Source organism: Tursiops truncatus, chromosome 1 (assembly GCF_011762595.2).
Source record: "Tursiops truncatus isolate mTurTru1 chromosome 1, mTurTru1.mat.Y, whole genome shotgun sequence".
Taxonomy (NCBI): Eukaryota; Metazoa; Chordata; class Mammalia; order Artiodactyla; family Delphinidae; genus Tursiops; species Tursiops truncatus.
The window spans coordinates 1,367,240-1,387,772 of record NC_047034.1 but is presented as its reverse complement, the minus strand read 5'-3'; the positions used below and the strand labels follow the sequence as shown (position 1 = coordinate 1,387,772).

The following is a 20,533-nucleotide window of genomic DNA, read 5'->3' as shown; positions in this document are numbered from 1 at the left end:
TTCTGTTCTGACAGCTTTATTGACTGGTGCGGAATGAGCTTGAGTGGAGCCCGCGCTGCAGCCCGCGGTCCAGAGGGCAGCCCCGCTCCGCCCCAGGAGGGCCTGGCCCCTCCCCGCCCTCCTGCTGCTTTGGACCTGGGGGCTCGGAAGGGGTGGGTGGCGTGCCCAGAGAGGGGTCGCTGGAGAAGGCTGGGGGCAGGAGAAGGGTGTCCAGGTGAAGACAGGCCGCGTGTACCTCCCTCCACGTCTGAGGGTCAGGCAGGCGTGCTAAGGACAGAGCCGCAGCCTCAGGACCCAGGGCTGGGGTTTGGGCCTCTGACAGTGCAGCGATGCTGGAGTGTTTCATTAGGGTCCCCGTCCCACAGGGAGCACGAGCCTGGGGAGGCCAGACCACATCCTGACTCTGGGGCCCTTAGGCCTGGCTTGCTCTCCGCCCGAGTGGGGAGACACCTGCCCCCAGTCTCAAAGGCACCAGGCCGAGCAGGGCAGGCGGCCCCTGTGGTGTGTGCCTGCCTGTGTGTCCCCCAGGAACTCCCAAGCTGGGACTCCCCAGGCCGGCTCTGAGGGACTCCAGGGAGCCCCTCTCCCCGACAAGAAGCACAGCCTTTCCCACCCCACCCAGTCCCGCTCCCCGCCCGCTGGGCTCCGCTGATGACGGACATGTAGCTACGAGGCTGAGGACAGGGGTCTGCGGGGTGGGGCAGGGCCGGGAGAGACCCAGAACCCCAAGGCCTCCTGCTAGTGATGGGCGGCAGGTCCCAGGCGGAGGGAGCACCTTGGAGGGGTGCGGCCTCCGGCAGACGCCCGAAGCAAAGGGAGCCAGACACCCCAGTTCAAGTCCTTAGTGACGCGTGCAGGACTGAAGGGAGGACGAATCGTGGAGGTCGTGAGGCTGCCAGGAAGGGGTGGTGATGAGAAGCACAGGCGTGGGCACGCGACGGGCAGGCTCATTCAGAGTGGACCAGAGCCCCGGCTCCCTGCCCAAAGCCGAAGCCCTTGGGCCCGAAGTTTTTGGCATAGCATCCTGCAGAGAGAGCAGAGGGGTGAGAACGCCCCCGGCCACACCTCCCGGCCCTCCCACAACCGCAGCGCCTGGCCGGGCCCCTGGAGCAGCGAAGCCCACCAGCGCTGCGCCCTCCCCGTCAACTCCAACAGCGAGGAGGTCCCCGGCTCCACGGTGTGGCCATTCCCCTGTGTCTGAAATCCCGGGAGAAGCGTCATCTGCTGTCAGAGCTCTGGGCCGGGAGCCTGGAGCCCAGGCTCTGCCCCAGCCTGCCCCGATCTGCCCGTGACTCTGGCCAAGTCACTTCCTCCCCCAGGCTCCCCCTCAGTGCTAACGGGAAAGTGTCGCACTAGACGCTCTGGAATGGACTCCGAGGCCCGGAAGGGGCCGACATCTAGCAAGGCCTTCGGCCCTCTGCCCCTCAGACCCCCAGGAAGGGAAGACGTGGGGGAGGGGCCACCCACCTTTGCAGTAAATCTCGCCATCCTTGTCGGCCAGGGTGGTGGACTCGAGGCCTTTGCCACACTTAGCGCACCGGAAGCAGGACTTATGCCAGGACTGGGGAGGGAAGGAAGCAGTTAGTACTGATCCCAGCCATTCCCCTAGACGTGATGAAAGCACTCGTGAAGGCCGACCAGTCCACTGCTGGAGGGACCCTAACCCCACCTCCTGGAGAAAGTGCTGGGTGGGCAGGGGCAGCAGGCCAGGGGTGGGACCACCACCAAGGCAGCCGCTCCCCAGCTCCCACCGTCAGGGCCGGCCCAGCCTCATCCGGACCATCCTGCCCGGGACCACTGGAGCGGGCGAGGGCTCCGGACCCGCCCTGGCATCACCTCCAGGTGCACGGCCTCCTCACCCCTCACGGGGAGACCGCTGCCACCCTCGCAGCCGGATGTGAGGACCAGACAGATGCAGCCTGGCCACAGGGCGGGCTTTCATGATCCGCCAGGCCTCTGGATCCTAGAACAGGTGCCTGGTTTGGCCAAAGGCCGTCACCGCGGCAGGAGGGGTGGTGCAGCGGGGCAGGGGCCTGGCACAGAGGAGGCGCCCGGCACCACTGGAAGGAGAAAGGGTCCACGAGCTACGCTGAACCCGCAGGGAAAGGCCAAGGAGCCTCGTTCCCTGGGGGGCCACAGAAGCCCCTCGTGCTGCTACGAGGAGCTCAGAGGCAGCACAGCCAGCAGCCTCCCCAGGGAAGGTGGCCTGGGGCTGCACCCCTGGCGGGGGCCTGCCAAGCCCGGATCAGCTGTCAGCTCCGGCAGCACAGCCAAGCGGGCTGACAGCTCTGCAGAACCGGGAAAGCCAGAGGCCAGCAGCAGCAGACGGGACAAAACAAGGCCTTTTAAGGGCAAAGAGACTCCCTCAAACGGCTGCCCGTGCCTGGGGTGGAGATGAGAAAGGAAACTGCCTGCCCTCGGGCTTCCTGACAGCCAGACCCGCGCATGTCGCCTCCTGCCTCCAGACCCTGGCGCCCCCAGCCCCCCAGCAGGCACCAGTGCTGGGCCTAGACTTGTCCTACGTGTGAGTTCCCCGTCCACCCGCCCCTGCCCCCCGCCCTTCCTCAAGGTTGAAAAGCCTCGGAGGCCAAGACGTAGGTCCAGAGAAGCTGCAGACAGGCTCCAGGCCCCGTGGCCGCACAGCTGACCGTGTGAGCCTGGCCAAGTCTCGTGTGAAGGTCCAGAAACCCGCTCCGGGCACCCATCCTGAATATGTCCCTTCAGTGGTCCCCGACTGCTGGTCCCAGGCTGCAGATCCCGACCCCTGCCCACAGCCTCTCTGAGGGAGGGGACCCCACTGTGCTTTGGTAACCTGGGCGGCTACTATCGGAATACTGAGGGGGAAGGGCAGGCGAGGCAGTTAGAAAAGATCGCCTCCCGGGAGGCCGTGACAGGCCTGAACCTTGGGAAGCTCCGCCCTGCGGGGACATGGGTGGGTTTCTGAGTCCACATCCTCTGACACAGGATGTACGTGGATTTTCAAGTGGTTCTTAACATTTCTGGATCACAAATCTTGAAAATCTGACGCACGCTGTGGATCGCCTTCCCAGGGAGAGACAGGATCCCACAAACGTTTGCATGTTCTTTTCAGGGCTTGTGTCCACGCACCCTGAGAGGTCTGCGGCCCCTGATTCTAGAGAGACCCATAGATTGGCAGCTCCCTAGGAAGTGCCCGTAGGCGCTTAAAAATCATTTCCACCAGGGGTGAGCCTGTTACACTCGAGCGGGGAGGGATTCAGCGCCCTGGAGACCAGAAGCCACAGGGGACAAGCAACACGGGGACAAAGGTTTCCCCTTCACGGTGGGCTTTGAAACGAAGGGAGGGAGTTGCAGCCCACGGCTCGGGCTGGCTGAGCAAAGCTAGGGTCGCACTCGCAGAGCTCCGGAAGCCGTGCTTCAGGAAGGGGCTTGGCCGGCCCGCATCCCCACACCCACCCTGGCCCAGCAGCCTCCTTACCTTCCCAGCACCAATCACCTTCTCGGCGGCGTAGACAGCCTGGCTGCACCGCGGGCAGCGCTCAGAGCCACCAATCTTCTGGGCGAACTTGGCCGCATTGGGGTTGGTGGTGGGCCTGTGGCTGGGGCCCCTGCGTGGGGAAGGACGTGCGGTGACATGACATACAGGCAGCAGTACAGGCGGGGGTCTGGCACCGTGTGGGTACCACCCCGCCTCCACCTGGCCCAGCCTGTTACAAGGCCGCGGCTGCCAGGTCCTGTGGGGTCACCTCCCACTTTACAGATGGACACACCAAGGCCGGGCACAGTGTTACTCTCGCCGGCACGTCAGATTTTGCTCAGCCCCCCAGCTGAAACACTGGAGTCCCAGAACACCTCGTTTGCTAGGAATTGCCCTCCTCTGTCCCCGACTCCTTCGGCCTGCCGATTGTAAGAGTCTTTCCAGGAGAAATCTGTGGACCAGTCACCCCCACTGGGGCAGTGACCTTGGCCGAAATGTGGGAACTCATCCATCACTTCCGTGCATCCCCCCCACCCCCAAGGCCAAGGAGCTGGCAGGCTGACCGCCAGCACCTCCACTCACAGCAGGTCAGTGGTCAGTGGGTGCTGGGGACCTAGTGACACCCCGTGATTCCAGTGAAGGGAACTGACGCCCCCGTGAGCAGGGGTGCAAGCTGGTCTGGCTCGGACACTCACTGCCTGTAGGGCCCCCAGCAAGTCACCGAGAATGGCTGGGTTTTCTCATCTGTGGAAAGAAGAGACGGGACCCAGGAATTCCTAGGGCCCCTCCCAGCTCTGACGCCCATGAAAATATGGGCTGCGGCTCCGCCGTATAGGGAAGAGCATGGCCTGTTTCATTCCCTGCTGGACCCCCGCTCCTCTGACTGGCCTGACACACAGTAGGTGCTTCTCCACCTGGGCGGGGCGTACTCACTCCTCATGCTTGATGCCGAGCGACTCCCCCCTGTCCGTGCTCAGCGTGCCCGCGCCCTGCCCGTAGCCGTAGCCCTTGGGCCCGTACTTCTTGCCATAGCAGGATTTGCAGTAAATCTCCTCGCCGTGCACGGCCACAGTGGTGCTGTCCAGATTCTTCTTGCAGACCACTGCAGAGGAAAGAGGGTACGGGGAGTCGGTTCGCTGCAAGCACCCCGAGAGCCGACGCTCTCTGGGACTCCGCACACGTAATATCCCGATCTTTCAGAAGCCTGGTGACAGGGGTCAGGATGGCCAGGGAGCTGGGAGGAGAGAGGAGGGGGTCTAAGGATGCTGGCCGAGCCGCCCCCCACCAGGAACCGCATGGGCCTTCCTTGGTCCTCTGCACCCTCAGAAGTCCCCGGGTTCAGTAGCCGAGAGCCTAGACTGACCCCAAGCCCCAGGAAGCCTGCTGGACCTTCACTCTGCTCTTGACAGAGCGATCACGTGTCCTGACAGAAGAGGAAAAAAAGAAAGGAAGGAAGAAAGGCGGGGCTTTCCTGCCTCCAGCGACGGGATCCAGAAGGGACACCCCTACAGTCTTGGGGGCAGGGCTGCGGGGAAGTGATGCTCCCAGAGGGGAAGGGCCGTATTTATTAAGCCCCCTGCATGGCGGGCTTTGAAATGAGATGCAGGATGTGCTCAATGCGACAGCAAGATCTGCAATTTCTAATCTCCGGATCACTTTGCCACGGGAGGGACTGAGGTCAGATGCTGGGAAGAACTTCCTGACTCCAAGGTTAAGAGACTGGAATGGGATAAACTGGAAAGCCTGCGGGCCGCCTGTATCTTCCTGTGGCTCTCAGAGCAGGGCAGTGTCCAGCGACCCAGAGTAAAACAGTCCGGAGCCCAGGGTCATGTAGAGTCAGCTGCCTAGAGCCCAATCTCTCTCCCTGCCCCTTCCCAGCCCTCGTGTCCCCTGGTAGATGCGGATGACAGCCTTCCCCCAAAAGGTGGCTGTGAGAATTAAATGAGCCCTCACCCGGGGAGTACTTAGCACAGTACCCTGTGCACAGTAGGGCATCATAAACGTCCGCTGCTCCTATAGTGTGATACAGAGTTAGTGCCGTGGGAACACAAGGCGGGGGGCCAGGCCTCCAAATATCATCGGCTTCCAACCCCCAAGTCCTTCTCTCAAGAGATCCGACTTCCCCTGCTTCCTTAGGCCTTGGCCTATGATTCTAATTGGGTCCCACGAAGGTCCTCAGACTTGGGATTCAGTCTGTCCACCTGGACCACATCCTCAAACACGTGCTTCTGAAGATGGATTCCCGGGAAGCCCTGGAGGAGCCGGCATCTCCTCCCTGCAGAGGCGCTCCGCTCAGCTCTGGCCAGCTTGCCATCCCCTCGCCTTCAGATTCCCCCCCCGCGCCGCTGTGTGGTTTATGGGATCTTACTTCCCTGACCAGGCACTGAACCTGAGCCCTTGGCAGTAAAGGCACCAAGTCCTAACCACTGGACCACCGGGGAATTCCCAGCCGTCCCCTTGCCTTTAAAGGCCGGCTCTCTGCCCCCAGGGCTCAGGTTTGAGATTTCAGACTAAATAAGGACCCTCTGGTCCTGCCCGAGATCCCCACGTCCTTACGGCACTCGGGCGACCCAAATATGGATCTTCCCGGCACTCGGGCGACCCAAATATGGATCTTCCCACCGCCTCCCTAGGGCTTGGCTCCCGGGAACAGCAGGGGGTGGGGCTCCAACATTCCTTCTAGGGTGGGAAGTTGGCCTGGAATTGCTTCCCGTAAGACCGAGCGGACCTGGAAATTCCAAGACCAGAGGGGAGGCAGCAAGTGAGACAGAAGGGCGAGAGGAACGGAGGTCTCCTCAGAGCGACCTTGCCAGCAGGAGACCCAGGGGCTCAGCCCAGAGGAGACTCCAGGGTCTACGACTGAGCACTCCAGACGGCCCCCTACCTGAGCCCCAGCCTCTATAGGGGGACACCCCGACCTCGCTGCCGCTTCCGCTCTGCCTCGTTGTCCCAGAGGCCCTGGCCTCTGGCCTCCACCCCGGTCCAGTCTGGGCACCTGCAGACTCCTCCAGAAACTGCACTAAGGGGAATTCTGAAGGAAGGCCTGAATCAATTTCTACCAAACCATGTTAAGCAAAAACCAAACAGAAAAACTTAAGTACGGGTTGGTTGTGTGCATTTGCTGGGAAAATGTACTCCAGACGCCACAGGGTAGAGGCAGCCCCAGGTGAGAGGCCAGGGCCCCCTCACCCCACCCCAAGACAGTAATTCTCTGTTTCTGGAAGGAAAACCAAGGCCCACAGAAAAGTTCCAGCTCATAGAACCAGCCGAAGCAGGGCCCGGCCGGAGCCCAGCCTGACCTTCAGGCCTGATTCTTCCCTGCCAGCCCAGAAGCCCTTTCGGGTGGGCCGGGCGAGGGACCACAGCCTGCGGGTGAGCGATGCTGGTGCTGGGGGCGTGCAGGGCTCTGAGAGTGCCCCGGTGCTCCGGGTTCTGGGGAGCAGCCCAGTTCCAGCAGCTGCCACCTCGGGGAGAGGCCAGACCTGCTCTGCTTTCCCACAGGGCTGACGTGCCCCAGGTGGGAGCCGTTACAGCTCGGAGAAGCAGCAGCCTCGGGGCAGGTCCCCGCAGAGCCGAGCCCTCTTGCCTGCGGATGCCTGCGGATGGGGACTGGCGGCCCCTCCTCAGACCACCAGGCTGTACCCTGTGCGCCGAGCCCAGGGAGGAGGCTGCTCTCCCCAGCCGTCTAGGGCAGCGTCCTGCGTAGCCCAGGCCCCAGGAAAGGGATCGTGGATGCCAACCTGAGTAGGAACCAGAGGCAAGCACCAGGACGGTCAGAGGACCTTCTCTCGGGGACTCACCCAGGCCTGGCCAGCAAGGGGCTGAGGTCCCTGATGCCACCCAGGCCCACACCCTGCTGGCCTTTCTCTGCCTCTGGAGTGAAGGTCCCCTGATTCTGAGGGTGATTCTGCATTCTTGATTCCAGCTGGACACTTAGGCCCACGGCACTGAAAAAGAAGTGACCCTCGTCCCACTCGTAAACACACCTGCACGCCCGATGCTGCTCTAGGCCCCGAGAATCAGCAGGTTGTGAAGATGCTCAGACTGGGGACGTCCTCTAGCTCCAGTGCCCAGGAACTCGGCCGCAGCCGGAGACCCCAGAGACACGGGAGGCTGCCCTGTAGCTGCTACAGTAGTCCTGCAGCAGACCTCCCCGCCCCGCTCCCCAGCCTGACCTCCCACAACTGTCTCTGGTCCTCTGCACCCCACCCCTGCCCCAGGCCTGCCCGTTCCTTCCTGTACCACCCCCCGCGCCCCGCATTCCTGGCTTCCCTGGACCGCCCGGCCAGCGGCCACTCCTCCACAGGCAGGCCTGCAGGCCTCCCCGCCCGGCTGGCCCGTTTCAGTCCATGATTAAAGCAACATTTGAGGGCAGAGAGGGGTCCTTGGGGCCGGCAGTCTGGACCCTCTCCCAGGCCAGGGCCAAAGCCTCTTATTCCCTCTGAAAAAACTAAGCAGCTCGCAAAGTCCTGAGCGCAGGGAATCGCTGATTACAGGACGCCACCGGTGGCGGCCTCCTCCGGGCTGGACGCCAAAGGCCCCACCCAAGCTTGTTGGCCACCGGCGGCCCTCGATCAGCCTCTGCGGCCGGAGGGTGTGGCTGTGTTGGGCGGGGCTTCTGGCTGCTCCGCCCACAGCAGGTGGGATCTGATGCTCACCCAGCTCCCTCGGCCTGTCTGGACCCTGCTCTGGACCACAAGCTCCTGGAAGCAAGGCGGCCAAGTTCTCCCGACTCTGCTCGTGTGAAGGCGGGGGCGCGGGCCCGATTCCCAGACCTCCCAGACAGGCTGGGATGTCAGCCGCTGTTGAGGGGTCCTTGAGCCACACCAGGGCCGTGTGTGTGTGTGTGTGTGTGTGTGTGTGTGTGTGTGTGTGTGTGTGTGTGTGTGTGTGTGTGTGTGTGTGTGTGTGTGTGTGGGGGAGCTGCTATCATTTACTGAACACTCACAACTGCTCCAACTGCTTTGTTTGTTTTCCGAACCCCTTCCCTGTTCATTCTCATACCCCCATCCCCCCGCCGCCATGAGGTAGGTGTTGTTATCCCCCCTGTAACCTGCCCATCACCACGCAGAGAACAAAAACAGAATGCACATCCAAACCCTGACCAACTGGTTCTGAACCCTAGAGCTTAACCCCCCAATTCCCTGCCTCCCCCTCTGCCTGGGCTCAAGGAGAACGCAGGTCACCTCTTCTAACCCAGAACCTCGGCTCTGTCGCTATGAACCCCGTCACTCAGGAAAATGGGGAGGCTCCCTCCATCCGCCACTTCCTGGGCCGGGAGCTCTGAAAGGCTGCCCGGCCCAGGCCATGGCCAGTGCAGCACCACGGCCTCTGCATGCCCTGCGTCCCCCGGACCACCCGACAGCTCCCGCATGGATGGCGGCCACTGCCTGGCTTCCTGCTCATCCAGGTTGTGATTGCAGCAGCCGGTCTGGGTCCGGCCGTCAGGACCAAATTCCTCCAGCTCACCTTCCTCTTACCCCAGACTGTCAGGTGGGGATGGGAGGTGCAGGGAAAGGCCTCGGGGCTGCAGGGGTGGGGGTGCAGGGTGAGAGCCCAGCTCCAGGCGGGGATGGGAAGTGCGGGGAAAGGCCTCGGGCTGCAGGGGCGGGGGGTGGCGGGGGGTGGGGGGAGCCCAGCTCCTCCCTAGACGCAGCTTCCCCTGAGGCTGCTGCCTCTGCTGCCTCAACAAAATGTTTTTTTAATTGAAATATAGTTGCTGTACAGGATTATATAAGTTTCAAGCGTACACCATAGTGATTCACCACTTTTAAAGTTATTCGCTTATAGCTGTTATAAAATACTGGCTCTATTCCCTGTGCTGTATAATACATCCTTGTGGCTTATTTTTTTTATACATCGTAGTTTGGACCTCGTAATCCCCTTCCCCTCTCTTGCCCTCCCCCTCCCCACTAGTTTGTCCTCTGCATCTGTGATTCCTGTTGCCATTTAACAAGGGGTAATCTGGGTCCAAAGCCTGATGAAACTTTGGGCTAAAAGTGTCTTCCTCTTAAATGCCAGGATTGTGGCAGGGAGAGAAAGAAGACAGACTGAGCGGGAAGTTTCCCCCGCCGAGTCTTCCCTGCTCGGCACTCAGCCCCTGTGCCTCCACCACCCTCAGCCTCTGCGCCTCCGCCACCCCTCCGGCTCAGGCCAGCTCACGCCCTCCCCTTAGAAAACAGCTTCTGAGGAACAAAGAGGCCCTGAAGTGCTTCCCCGCCCAGCTTCGTGCCAGCCAAATGTCGAGCTGTTTACCTCCCGTGGGGCCAGTTCCCGGGGTGTTGACTGCCCCATCCGGTCCCCATGGCAACAGCAGGGCCTGGGAGGGGTGCGTACTCACTGCACAGGAAGCAGGATTTGTGGAAGCTGCTGCCTTCGCACTGAACCTCTTCAGCGAAGTACACCGTCTTCTGGCACACCCCACACTTCTTACCTCCTCCCCAGTTCGGCATTCTGAAAGTGGACGCGGAAACGGGAATTAATTCCCCCGGGGAGATGGAGACACAGATGGCCCACAACAGAAAGGCCAGGGACAGAGGTCAAGGGGGAAGCGGGGGGGGGGGGCAGAACGGCAACCTGGGGGCTTCCCACCCCAGAGCCCACAGGTAATCGCTGAGCAACCGGTGTGTTTTCAGCCCCGTGCCCGGCATTCTAAAGGATACACAACAAGCACAAGATACAGGCCATAACGGCAGTAACAACGAACCATCTGCTACGTGCGTCCGCAGGGATGAATCTCACAAAGATGAATTTGGAGCAAAAGAAGCAGATAAGCTAGAACTCATAAAACACAAATTATCTGTGTCAGGCCTGCAAGCAGGCAAAATTCTATCGTCAAGGGAGGGACCCATGGGTGGGAAAGTTATAAAGAAAAGCAAGGCAATGAGTATCACAAACTACTGTCTTAGATTCGTTACCTCAAAGAGAGAAAACGGGGGCCACCAAGGGGTCTGCTAAGGCACCAGCCACGTGTGGTTATCACACAGAGGCTCCCTTTGTAATTATTCTTTGAACCACACATATGCAGGTTTTATGCACTCTTTTGTATATAAGATACAACTCACAAATAAAACCATTCTTTTTTAAACCAGGAGGTAGGCACATAGGGCCCAGTTACGAGTCCATTAGAATGGGGGAGGTGGGGGCCTTTTGCAAAATCAGATTTTCCAGCGCCAACTCTGACCCGATGAATCATGACCTCTGAGGATGAGGTACAAAAACGTGAATTTTTATTTTTTTTTTTTTTGCGGTACGCGGGCCTCTCACTGTTGTGGCCTCTCCCGCTGCGGAGCACAGGCTCCGGACGCGCAGGCCCAGCGGCCATGGCTCACGGGCCCAGCCGCTCCACAGCATGTGGGATCTTCCCGGACCGGGGCGCGAACCCGTGTCCCCTGCATCGGCAGGCGGACTCTCAACCACTGTGCCACCAGGGAAGCCCCAAGAACGTGAATTTTTAACAAGCACCCAGGTGAGTCCGAAGGAGGCGGCCTGGGACAACATTGCGATGCTCTAGGTATTGGTTCTGAGCTGGGGTCCTGATGCCAGACGGGTTTGGTCCAGTCCTGACCCTGCCACTCACTGGCTGTGTGTACCTTGAACAAGGTAGCTGGTCTTTCTAAACCTTGATTTCCACATCTGTAAAACGGGGATAAAAGCAAAAGCTACCTCACGGATTATTTCCGGGGATGCAGTGAGACACGGCGCGTCCGTGCCTGGCACGTGCTGAGTGTGCGGTGACGATTATTAGTGCAGGAATCCAAGGCACAGGGGAGGCGACCCTGCAGGTCAGAGCCCAAGCGGCACAGACACAGATGCCCGCAGAGCCCGAGATCAGGGAAGGCCCATCTCAACCACTCTCAACAGATGCCTGGCTGCCGGGGGACGGCGACCCTTCCAGTTCTTTGGACAGAAGCGCACGGGGCTGGGGTGGGGGGGGGCTCTATGGGGGGCGCTGGCGACTGCGGGTACAAGATGGGTGATGGGGACAAAACTTGCCATCCCGAAACGTCTCTCTGTCCTGCAGATTATTTCAAGCCGAAAAAAATCAAGGCCCAACAGACTCAGGAAGAAACTGACCTTCCTCCAACTGCCTAAAAGAATTTCGATAGAGGGCCTGTTCCCCAAACAGAGCTATCGCCAGAGATCTCTGCAAAGAACACGGGCCGGGTGTGCTGGGAGGGTCGGCAGGGCCTGGAGACCAGAGTCCGCTCTGTCCCATCATGTCTGCTGGCTCAGCAAACACTCGCTCACCGAGCATTTGCTTTTCCATCTCCAGGTAAATCGCCTTCCACGACCCCCAACTTCCTCTTTTGTCTTTAGCGGAAGATGATATTTAAGGGGAGGGTTTCAGCCACTTTGGGGAGTTACTCAGGTTTCCTGGGTCTCTCCCATGTAGACATGTTCTTGAACTTTGATTTTCTCCTGTTCATCTGTCTCGTGTCAATTTAATTTTTTTCCAGTCAGAAGAAGCTCGAAGGGTGGAGGAAAATTTCTCCCCCCCCCCCCCGCCCCACCGGACAGTGGACACAGGCCTCCGCTCAAGAAGAAGGTCCAGTCGAGGTTCACTACCAAGTCCCCTGCACACACGTGTTTGTACAGGTGTGTGCACCTGACACACAGGTGTTCATACAGGTGTTCAATAAATCGGCTCCCCTAATACTGAGAGCCACAGCTGGTCCATGCCCTCCATCCAGCTCTGCAGAGCCCGAGGCCCTCACAATGCTCCGTGGGTACGTGAGGGACGAGAGCAGGCTCCACGTGGGGAAGGGGTGTTGGTGACGCCAGCTTCCGAGGCTGGAATATTTTCGGAACCGTAGGAATCTCCAGCAAGGCTTTGCCGGAGTGGACCAGTCAGTCCACTTCACTGCCTCTGCTCTGTCCTCCCATTTCCTGAAAGCTGGGGTTCCTCTGGCCCCACCCTGGTCCCTCTCTCCCCCCACGTCTCCTTTGGTCCCACTGCACCCGAGGTCACCCCTGCCAAGGACTTCCATTCATCGCTGACCTTGACCTCTGCCCCGAGCCCAGGCTCGTACACCCGGTTCCACGGGATAACCTCCACCTGGATGGTCCATGAGCACCTCGATTTCAACACGAGCCACCTGAACTCATTACCCTTCCTCTCTAACTTGTTCTTTTTCCCGACTTGTCCATTTTTTGCTGCTGGAACCCCAGCCATTCTCTCCAGCACTGAGGAATCTTATCCCAAACCCTAGAACGGGGAGCAGTTCTCCTCTCCCGGCCGCACCTGCTCTGTGCCCCCTTCACCTGCTCACCCCAAACCCTGACAGCCCTGCCTCTCCGGGCCTCTCCCCACTCACCTTCACTCAGCTGGCCCACGGCCCCCTGGGAGGGAGCACCACGCTCCAGTCCCCTTCTGCTCGGGAACCGCCCTGCTTTTCAGCCAGCGCGCATGGCCTGGACCCAAGCTGACCAGCCCGGGTTACCGGTTGGGGATGGGCCAGCTACGCATTTCAGGCCAAGGAGACAGAAGGGAGTTCTGGGGACTCCGGAGAAGAAAACATCTTGATCTTCAGAGAGAACGTCCTGGAAGCAAGCCCCCTTCCCCTGAGTGAGAAGGGGGAGCAATGGGCTCCGGGGCTGTGGTTCCAAGGGGGACCAGCCGTCCCAGGAGGAAGCTGACAGCAGGGAAGGGAGCCGCCCTGACATCACTGAGCCACAGAACAAGGCCAGACACCTCGCTGACTAGTCTCCGGATTCTCCAGTTAAACAAACTAAGAAGCTCCCCTGCTGTTTAAGCCAGTTACCCTACACCTGAATGCATCCCCAGAGAGGACAATTCCTGCCACCCTGCTTCTGGAATCCCCTTCCTAGCCACCCCCCGCCCCCCACCCCACACCTTCTTGGCACAGAAGGGGACGCTCACTCCTCACCCAGAGAGCCTCCCCGAGTACCTTCCCAGCTCTGTCTCGTGCTATACCGCCCGCCCCTCACACATCCTCAGGGTTGGTGATTTAATTGCCCCAGCCTGGGGCAAGGCATGTGGAAGCCCTCTGGGCAGGGCGGAGGCCCATCGTCCTCACCCACATGGGTCTGGACTGGCCGTTGACCTGCACAGGGCCAGCCTTCCCCTCCGGGCTCTGCACCGTCCACAGGTCATCAGGCTTCCGCACATCCCACACCCCCAGAGGACAGGATCGCTCGAGCTCCTGGAGCCCCAGGGCCAGCCCCATCCCCAGCCTCTGAGGCCCCGCCATTCCTCTGGCCCCTCTGCCCTGCTGAGCCAGAGCTGGGCGCTGCAAACCAGGAAGGACAGTCGGGTGGGAGAAGAAAGGTCGGTACTGCCCGCCTAACCGTCCCCCACGCCGCCCTCGCCCTCGCTGCAGAGCCCCGTTCTAATCAGGCAGGCACCGCTGCACCGAGCGACCCCAGGGAGGTGCTCAGGGCAGAGCCCAGACCCCTGAGCCACCTGGCGACTCCAGTCCCTGCGGGGCGGCGCCGGGACGGCCACTGGGCAGGGAGCCCTGGGAGAGGTTCTGGTTCACACGGAGCCATGCGGCTTCTCCGACGAGGTGACCAGACGCAACCCCCAAACCCCTGCCCGCAGCACCCGGCAGAGAGCCTGCCCTGAGTCTGGTGACCTACTGTGTGCCGGGCAGTGTGCAAACACCATCCACTTCTCCTGGTGACCTGGGGCTGGAGACACGCCCGTGACACACATGAAGACACAGGGCTGGGGAGGCCAGGCCAGCCCCCTGCGGTCACCAGGCTGTAGGAAGCAGAACTGGGACCCAGCCGGGTCCAGCCACCCAGTCACTGTGCTGGTACCATCGTATTCAGGGGGCTGCACTCGGGGGGCGTCCAGGACGCCCGGGCTCCATCCTCACCTTGCTTTCCACCCCCTGAACCCACAGGGGACGTCCTCCAGCCCCTAGGGAGGCTCCTCCCTAAGGGAGGAGGCTTCCCCGACCACGTGGTGGGGAGCTGTTCCCAGCAGTGTTTTGTTCCCGACACAAAAGCCCTTCTCCCTCGTGGAGACCCACATATCCAACAGGCTGCCCTTGTTCTCCCTGGCTCCGGGTCAGGGGCCCACAGCCAGCAGGGCCCAGGGAACCAGGGGCAGGGCAGGATGGGCGAAATCTGCCTGGGGCGCCTCCCGGCTGGGCCACTCCTCAGCCAGGCCACTTGGTGGGGGTCCCCTTCGGGAGCCCAGAGAAGGCACAGGGCCCGGCGCCTTGGACAGGTTCCCCTCCCCCCGCCCACGTGAGGACCCCTCCGAGGGATCTGCGGGTGGGCGGGGGGAGTCTCAGCTGGGGGAGCCCCGGCCGCCTCCTTCCCACCAGCCCCGTCTTCTCATCAGCCGGACTCCGCGGACAGGAGGCCCAACTGCCTTAAAAGGAAACTGTTTCTCAGACCTTCTGGAGCTCCTATAGGGATGCCCAGCTCCTTCTCAGCTGCCTGCTCAGTTCTGAGGACAGAGGCCCTGCAGCCGACGGGGAGGAGATGTTCTCTGGGTCAGAGTTCAGGCGGCTCAGTTCAGAGGTCAGGAGAAAGGGACCTGGATTCATCCCTTCCCAGCTGAACGATCAAGCGACTTCCCTGTCTGAGCTTTGATGTGGTTGTGTCTCTAAATCGGACCATCCACCGACCCCTTAAGTTGTTCTGAGGATCAGGAAAGAAATTATCAAGCGATGGCCCAGGGCCTGGTGTGCTGTTAGGGCGCCCTCCTGGCGACCACCCGCAGGGCGGGATGTCCGCTCCCCTCCCCAGCCAGGCCGCATCTGGGAGCCGCAAGGCCTGAGAAGTAGCAACGCCAAACAGGGACCCGGAATCCCTGACTTAGGGACGAGTGCCCTGCCCTTCCTTGGGGTGTAGTCACCCCCGCACCCCAGATGCAAGCAGAGACTTGTCTTAACTCTTTTGTCTTCTGCTCTGGGGGACCAAGAAGCTTTGCTGTCCCTGTGATCACATCAGCCCCTCTGGGTTTGCAGTGGGTTCCTCCAGAGAGCTCTGGTTCCTCCCACTTCACATGTCGACAATCTCGATAGACAACCAGCCTTCAATTTTCTGCTGAATGGCTGGAAGTACCCGGGAAGCTATTTGCCGGAAATGTCAGGATCCAGGGCCAGTCGGAAGCGAGAAGCCCAGGACTGAACTCTTCCGACGAGTGACAGGCTCGGCGGGCTGCCCCCTCCTTCCTGGGCAGCCGTCTCATCAGATCCTCTGTCTCAAGAGCAGAGACCCAAGACGGGGCTCGCAGGGCAGCAGAGGGAGAAGCGGACACAGGGCAAGACTCCCACGTTCACCCCACATCTTGTGAAAGTCGGCCTGAGGCGACGGCCTGGTGTGGTCAGGTTTCAGGTTTCAGAAGCCATCTCAGAGACGCTGCACCCCCAACCGCTGGCTCCCAGCATCTGAGGGAAGGCCTCCTCTCCTCAGATCAGCGGTTTGACTCGACAATCCATGCCATGGCTTCATTTCCCCGGTGGAAAATCCCCACCTCTCCCGTTCCAAATCCGCTTGCCCCCCAGGGCCAAAGGGTGACCTCTGGGCACAGAGTTGAGGTCCCCACCCACGCAGTCAGGTGCCTGCCTACTTAGAATCACCTGGCTGTGTGGTACCCAGCCAGGTACACAGGGGAGCTGTCACCCTTTCCACCTCGCTGTTCAGCCCCTTCCTCCCCGCACCGACGTCAGGAGGGAGCCAAGGCAGGGGGCGGGGGCACCCCGCCGCTCAGGGTTCAGAGCCCAGGTCTTAGAGGTACCATCTGAGAGCCTGGCAAACAGTCCTGCCTTGAAAGGAACGGTCACTGCTGAGGTGACGAAGGGCCAACATGCGATACAAGCCCGGCCTGAGCTCCACGGGACTTCTTGGGGACCCTGCACGTGACTCAGCCTCTGGGAGAAGCCGGCCGGCACCGCTGCGCTGTGATCCCTCCAGACCCCACGGTTCCCAAAACTCGACAGTCACCTGGCTCCCTCTCTCCCTCCCTCTCCGAGTTCTGTCTTTTCAAGTCCAGGCCCCGAGGCCCTCGTGGGGCAGTGGGCTGGGCTGGTGCGTGCCCCCCAGCGCCTCGTATAACAGAGCGTTCCACCCCCCGGGTTCAGAAGTCCAAAGGTCAACCAAGGTAGAAATGGGGGTCTAGAATTCATTTTAAGTATTTCCAGACTATCACAGGAAGTCCTATATCATAACAAGGTCTCACAGGCTGACCAACAGGTAAGTGTCTTTGCTTTTATCTGGAACGATGTCACCTTAGTAACAACTGGTTACCCATGCTGGAAAGGTCTGAACGATCTTCCTGGATTCATCTTTAAAAAGCAAAACCAAAACCCACGAGCCCTTAGACCTCATAAAACAGGCTGTTTGCAACTGACGTCTCGGGAAGCCCCTGCCCCCGAGGCTCCTGTATAGACAGCCGGGGGGGGGCACTGCAGAGGAGGGTGTGCTTGCCGGGTTGGTGGGTGGGGTGGGGGCTGAGCCTGTGATCCACTGTCGCTGCAGGAATCAGACAGTGCCTCCCGGCCCCTGGGAAGAGGTGGAAATGCTAGCTGCCTCGGTGTTTACACTCCTTACCATACATGGGAATCACTCAGTGTTGACGTCAGACAAATTCCTGGGTAGCTGCGTAGTGCGGCCCCATCACCACCACAGAAATTCCTGCCCACAGGAAACCGCAGCACAGCTGCTCCAGCAGGTACGCAGCACCTCCCCGACTCACCCCCAGCTCCACTGTGCGTGTGTGTGTGTGTGTGTGTGTGTGTGTGTGTGTGTGTGTGTCTTTTCCTCAAGCAGGCTCTTTCCCAGGCTTCCTTTCTTTCCTGCACACCCGGCACCAAAATTCAAACACGCATCAGACCTGGTGAAAACGTATCACCTGGGACCCAGGCCCCGACTTCCAGAAGGGCCCCCTCCTCCTCTCCATCCATGCGGCAAAGGGAAGACCTAGAGGTCGTGCGTTCTAACGGGACTCCATCCGCGTTCACTCTGCGAAGCCACATCTTCCTTAAGTAGTTTATGAGCCACCATAAAGCTCTTGGTAACGCAAATGACTGGGCGTGGGTTTGCAAGGAGTCTGCCTGTGTCTGAATGGCAGCTGCAACCCCAAGCAAGTTACTCATCACCTCTGAGCCTCAGTTTCTTCGTCTGTAAAATGGGGAGCGTCCGCCCCACCTCACAGACTGTCCCAGATAACACACACATGGCGGATACAGGCCAGTCCCTGGGGCCCAACAAGCACAGACATCTGCCTACTGTGCTCTCTGGGAAGGGCCAGCTCTGACGCTTGTCCAGTTCTTACTTGCCAGAACGCCCGCGTGGTGGCAACCGGTGACCTTTATTCTCACCAGCACCTCAAAATGTTCAATGCAGGATTCCTCTGTCCTCTTCAAGCCGACTTTTCACAATAAGCCAGCTTACAGAAATATCTAAATTCCAGCAGCCTCGCAGAAAAGCCTTCCCAGTTTGCCTTCCCACCAGGAGACCCAGAGTAAATAGAGACCGTCCCTCTCCTCCCTGACCTGGGCCTCAAGCCCACGCACAGGGGCACCGGCGAGCACCGGAGCGCCCGTTTGCAAGGTTCACACGTGTCCGGTAGCGCAGCTCCGCGAGCCGCCCACTCCTACCCGCTTCATTCACCAAATATTTACCGCTCGCCCCCCAAGTGCCGACACTACATTCCCAGACAGGGAGGGCTCACCAGCTCACCAGCAGGCAAGCGTTTGACTTGAGAAAAGAAAACACGTGGGCTGGGAAGGCCAGTGCAGGACGGCCCAGAGGCAAAGGCCGCGGCCCTGCGGCGCTTCACGTTCTGTTAGCAGTGCCGCAGCACAGGCGCCGCTCTTCAGTCTCGCCTCTGCGTCCCTCACCCCTCAGATCCTCCACAGAGGCAGTGCGGCCCCTCCCCCTCCCTGGCCCACAGCACACCCTCTGCAGATAAACTTCCTTCCCCGCCTGCCTGTCCCCCGCCCGGATTTCCTCCCCGCGGGACGGGGCCATTCCCTGGGAGGCTGTGGGCAGTACAGGGCTGGATCCAGCCACAAGGACAGTCTCTCTGGAGAGAGCCCGAGCCCCCCATGAGCAGCAGGAGGCTGCAAGTGAGAAGCAGCAGGGGCACAACACCCAGTGCCCAGATCCCACCGGGACACCCCAGCCTGCACGCTGAGCTGACAGAGGGGCGGCCAGCTCCTCCAGCCGCCTCAGCTTCTGGGGTGGGGGGGTGGGCAGGGGAAAGGCTGGGGCGAGGCCCAGGGACAAGGCAGTAGTTGGCCCCTCTGGGCTCCGGGCCTGTGTCGTGCCCTCTCCGTACCGCCCCCTAAAGAAGCTGAGCGTGAGAGGCGAAGCCCCCTGTCCCCGGTCGGCTGGGCATTCAGGGTCAGTCAGAGAGCCCGCTGGACCTCCCGGAGCCGCTGGGACGGGATCCCCAGGTGAAGCCCTCGCAGCTGGGAGGGGTCTGCCCATCCATCCGCGCCCAGGAGCAGGGGTGGTGGCCGGAGCCCAGGCCTCCGGGGAAGGGCTGAGCCCACGCACCCTCCCGCCTACACCCAGGTCTCGATTAGAGCACAGCAAATGGGACAGGCGTTCGCATGGCATTCTGCGGCCTGTGAGAGCAGATCCGACGCCTGCCTCGAGGGGGCTTGCTGGGTAACATATTGCAGCGCGCTTCAAGTGTGCTGGGAGCAGCCCCTTCCTGCTCCCCGGCCCTCAGGGACCGAGGCCACCGAACACTGTGGCTTCCTTCAGGCTGGGGTGATGGTGCCCACGCAGCGCCAAGACAAGGGGCGAGGGGGGGGTGTGAACGTGGCGGGGGGTGACCGGGACGGCTGCCATCTGGTCCTTTCCTAAGGGTGAAACTCACACCTGGGCTCGGGGCACAGCTGCCCCAGGCGGGCCCTGAACCTAGATGTTCCCCCACCCTGCCCTCGGCACGCTGTCCAGGGGGCAGGCGGGGGGTGGCACGGCCGCCCTCATCCCCAGCTGTACAATGAGCTCAGTGCGCGCGCAGAATCGCCGATTGTCCCGCCGCGGGACCTGCAGGTGGTGGGGAAACTGGCCGTCCCGGGTCAGGGGCACGTGGGGACCCTTTGTGTCCCGGGAGCCCGGGGTGGGGAGGAGTCCCGCGCCTCCTGGAAAGAGAACCAACCGCCGCCACTTCTCCCCGCTCCGCGGCCCGCGCCGGCCCCGGCCGCCCCTTTTCCTTGCGACCCTCCTCGCAGCTTCCCGGGAGGCGGCGGGGCCGGAAGGCCGGGGGCGCCCTGCGCGCGGCGGGGCCGGGGCGCACTCACCTGGCGGCGGCTGGGCGCGCGGCGGTTGGCGGACGGCGGGCGGGCGACCGGCACGGCAGCGCTCTGGAAGCGGGGCTGGGCGCGCCCGGCCCGCGCGGCGTTTTGTTCCGCTCGGGGAGGGCGTGTCCGGGCCACGCCAACCAGTGGGCTTTGCACACTGCACCACACCGGCGCCGATGTCACCGCACCGGCGCTGATGTCACGGCGCAGTCCCGCAGCGCGGCCCCCAGGCCGAGGCGTCCCGGCTGCGCCCTGGGGACCCCCGGTGCGCCCCGCCGCGGGGGAAGCAGCGGCTCACACGTGCCCGGAACTTCTCAGGGCTTCCCGGCAGCCTAATACGAGGGTGGAGACACACGTGATCCAAGAGATAGGACTCCTGATAAACTTCTGACACAAGAGGAAGTGTGGGGGGACGGGAGGTGGTCTCGCGTTTGGTGTCCTGGTGGCAGGTGTCACGGGGGCGCCGGGTAAGACAGGCCAAGCTCTGAGCCCGCCCCTTCCGTGTACTAGCTGGTCCCCGCCCCCAGGCCTCAGGTTCCGCATCTGTGAAGGGGGTATAATCCAGACGGAAGTGGGGTTTTTTTGGTGGGGGGGAGGCGGGGGGGAACAGATTGTATAGGCCTAGTAAGCCTTCAGCAGTGCCCTTCCATGAGTGTAACCCCCCCAAACAGCTCTGTCCCCTCAGCTTGCCCCAATCTCCCCTGCTATCCAAAGAAGGCGCCCCCCTCCGACCCCCAAACAGCAGCTCTGAGGAGTGGGCGCTTCAGCTGGGCTTTTTTCTGGGCCTCGCCACGCTGCCCAGGGGCAGCTGCGGGTGGGTGGGCTGCCCTCGCCA

The 20,533-nt window shown here is 61.5% G+C and overlaps 1 protein-coding gene across 2 annotated transcripts; it reads right to left on the bottom strand.

Moving 5' to 3' along the window:
* CSRP1 (cysteine and glycine rich protein 1) lies at positions 1 to 19,953 on the bottom strand. 2 transcript variants are annotated; one of them, XM_033845494.2, is made up of 6 exons: positions 19,699 to 19,953; positions 9,798 to 9,910; positions 4,391 to 4,559; positions 3,458 to 3,587; positions 1,468 to 1,561; positions 1 to 1,024 (listed from the first exon to the last, which is right to left on the bottom strand). In XM_033845494.2, exons 2-6 carry the CDS (start codon positions 9,907 to 9,909, stop codon positions 948 to 950), a joined length of 582 nt encoding a protein of 193 aa, XP_033701385.1. In that variant the 5' UTR covers position 9,910; positions 19,699 to 19,953; the 3' UTR covers positions 1 to 947. The 2 variants fall into 2 exon arrangements, with proteins under 2 accessions (XP_033701385.1, XP_073655888.1); XM_073799787.1 differs by lacking the exon at positions 19,699 to 19,953 and adding an exon at positions 18,114 to 18,137.
* Positions 19,954 to 20,533: the final 580 nt, after the last annotated feature.

Coding starts and splice junctions, on each gene's coding strand:
- CSRP1 (XM_033845494.2), bottom strand. CDS start 9,909: ATGCCGAACTGGGGAGGAGGTAAGAAGTGTGGGGTGTGCCAGAAGACG. Junction 1,562..3,457: donor AGGTGATTGGTGCTGGGAAG/GTAAGGAGGCTG, acceptor TTCCCTCCCCAG/TCCTGGCATAAGTCCTGCTT. Junction 1,025..1,467: donor TGGCGAGATTTACTGCAAAG/GTGGGTGGCCCC, acceptor CTCTCTCTGCAG/GATGCTATGCCAAAAACTTC.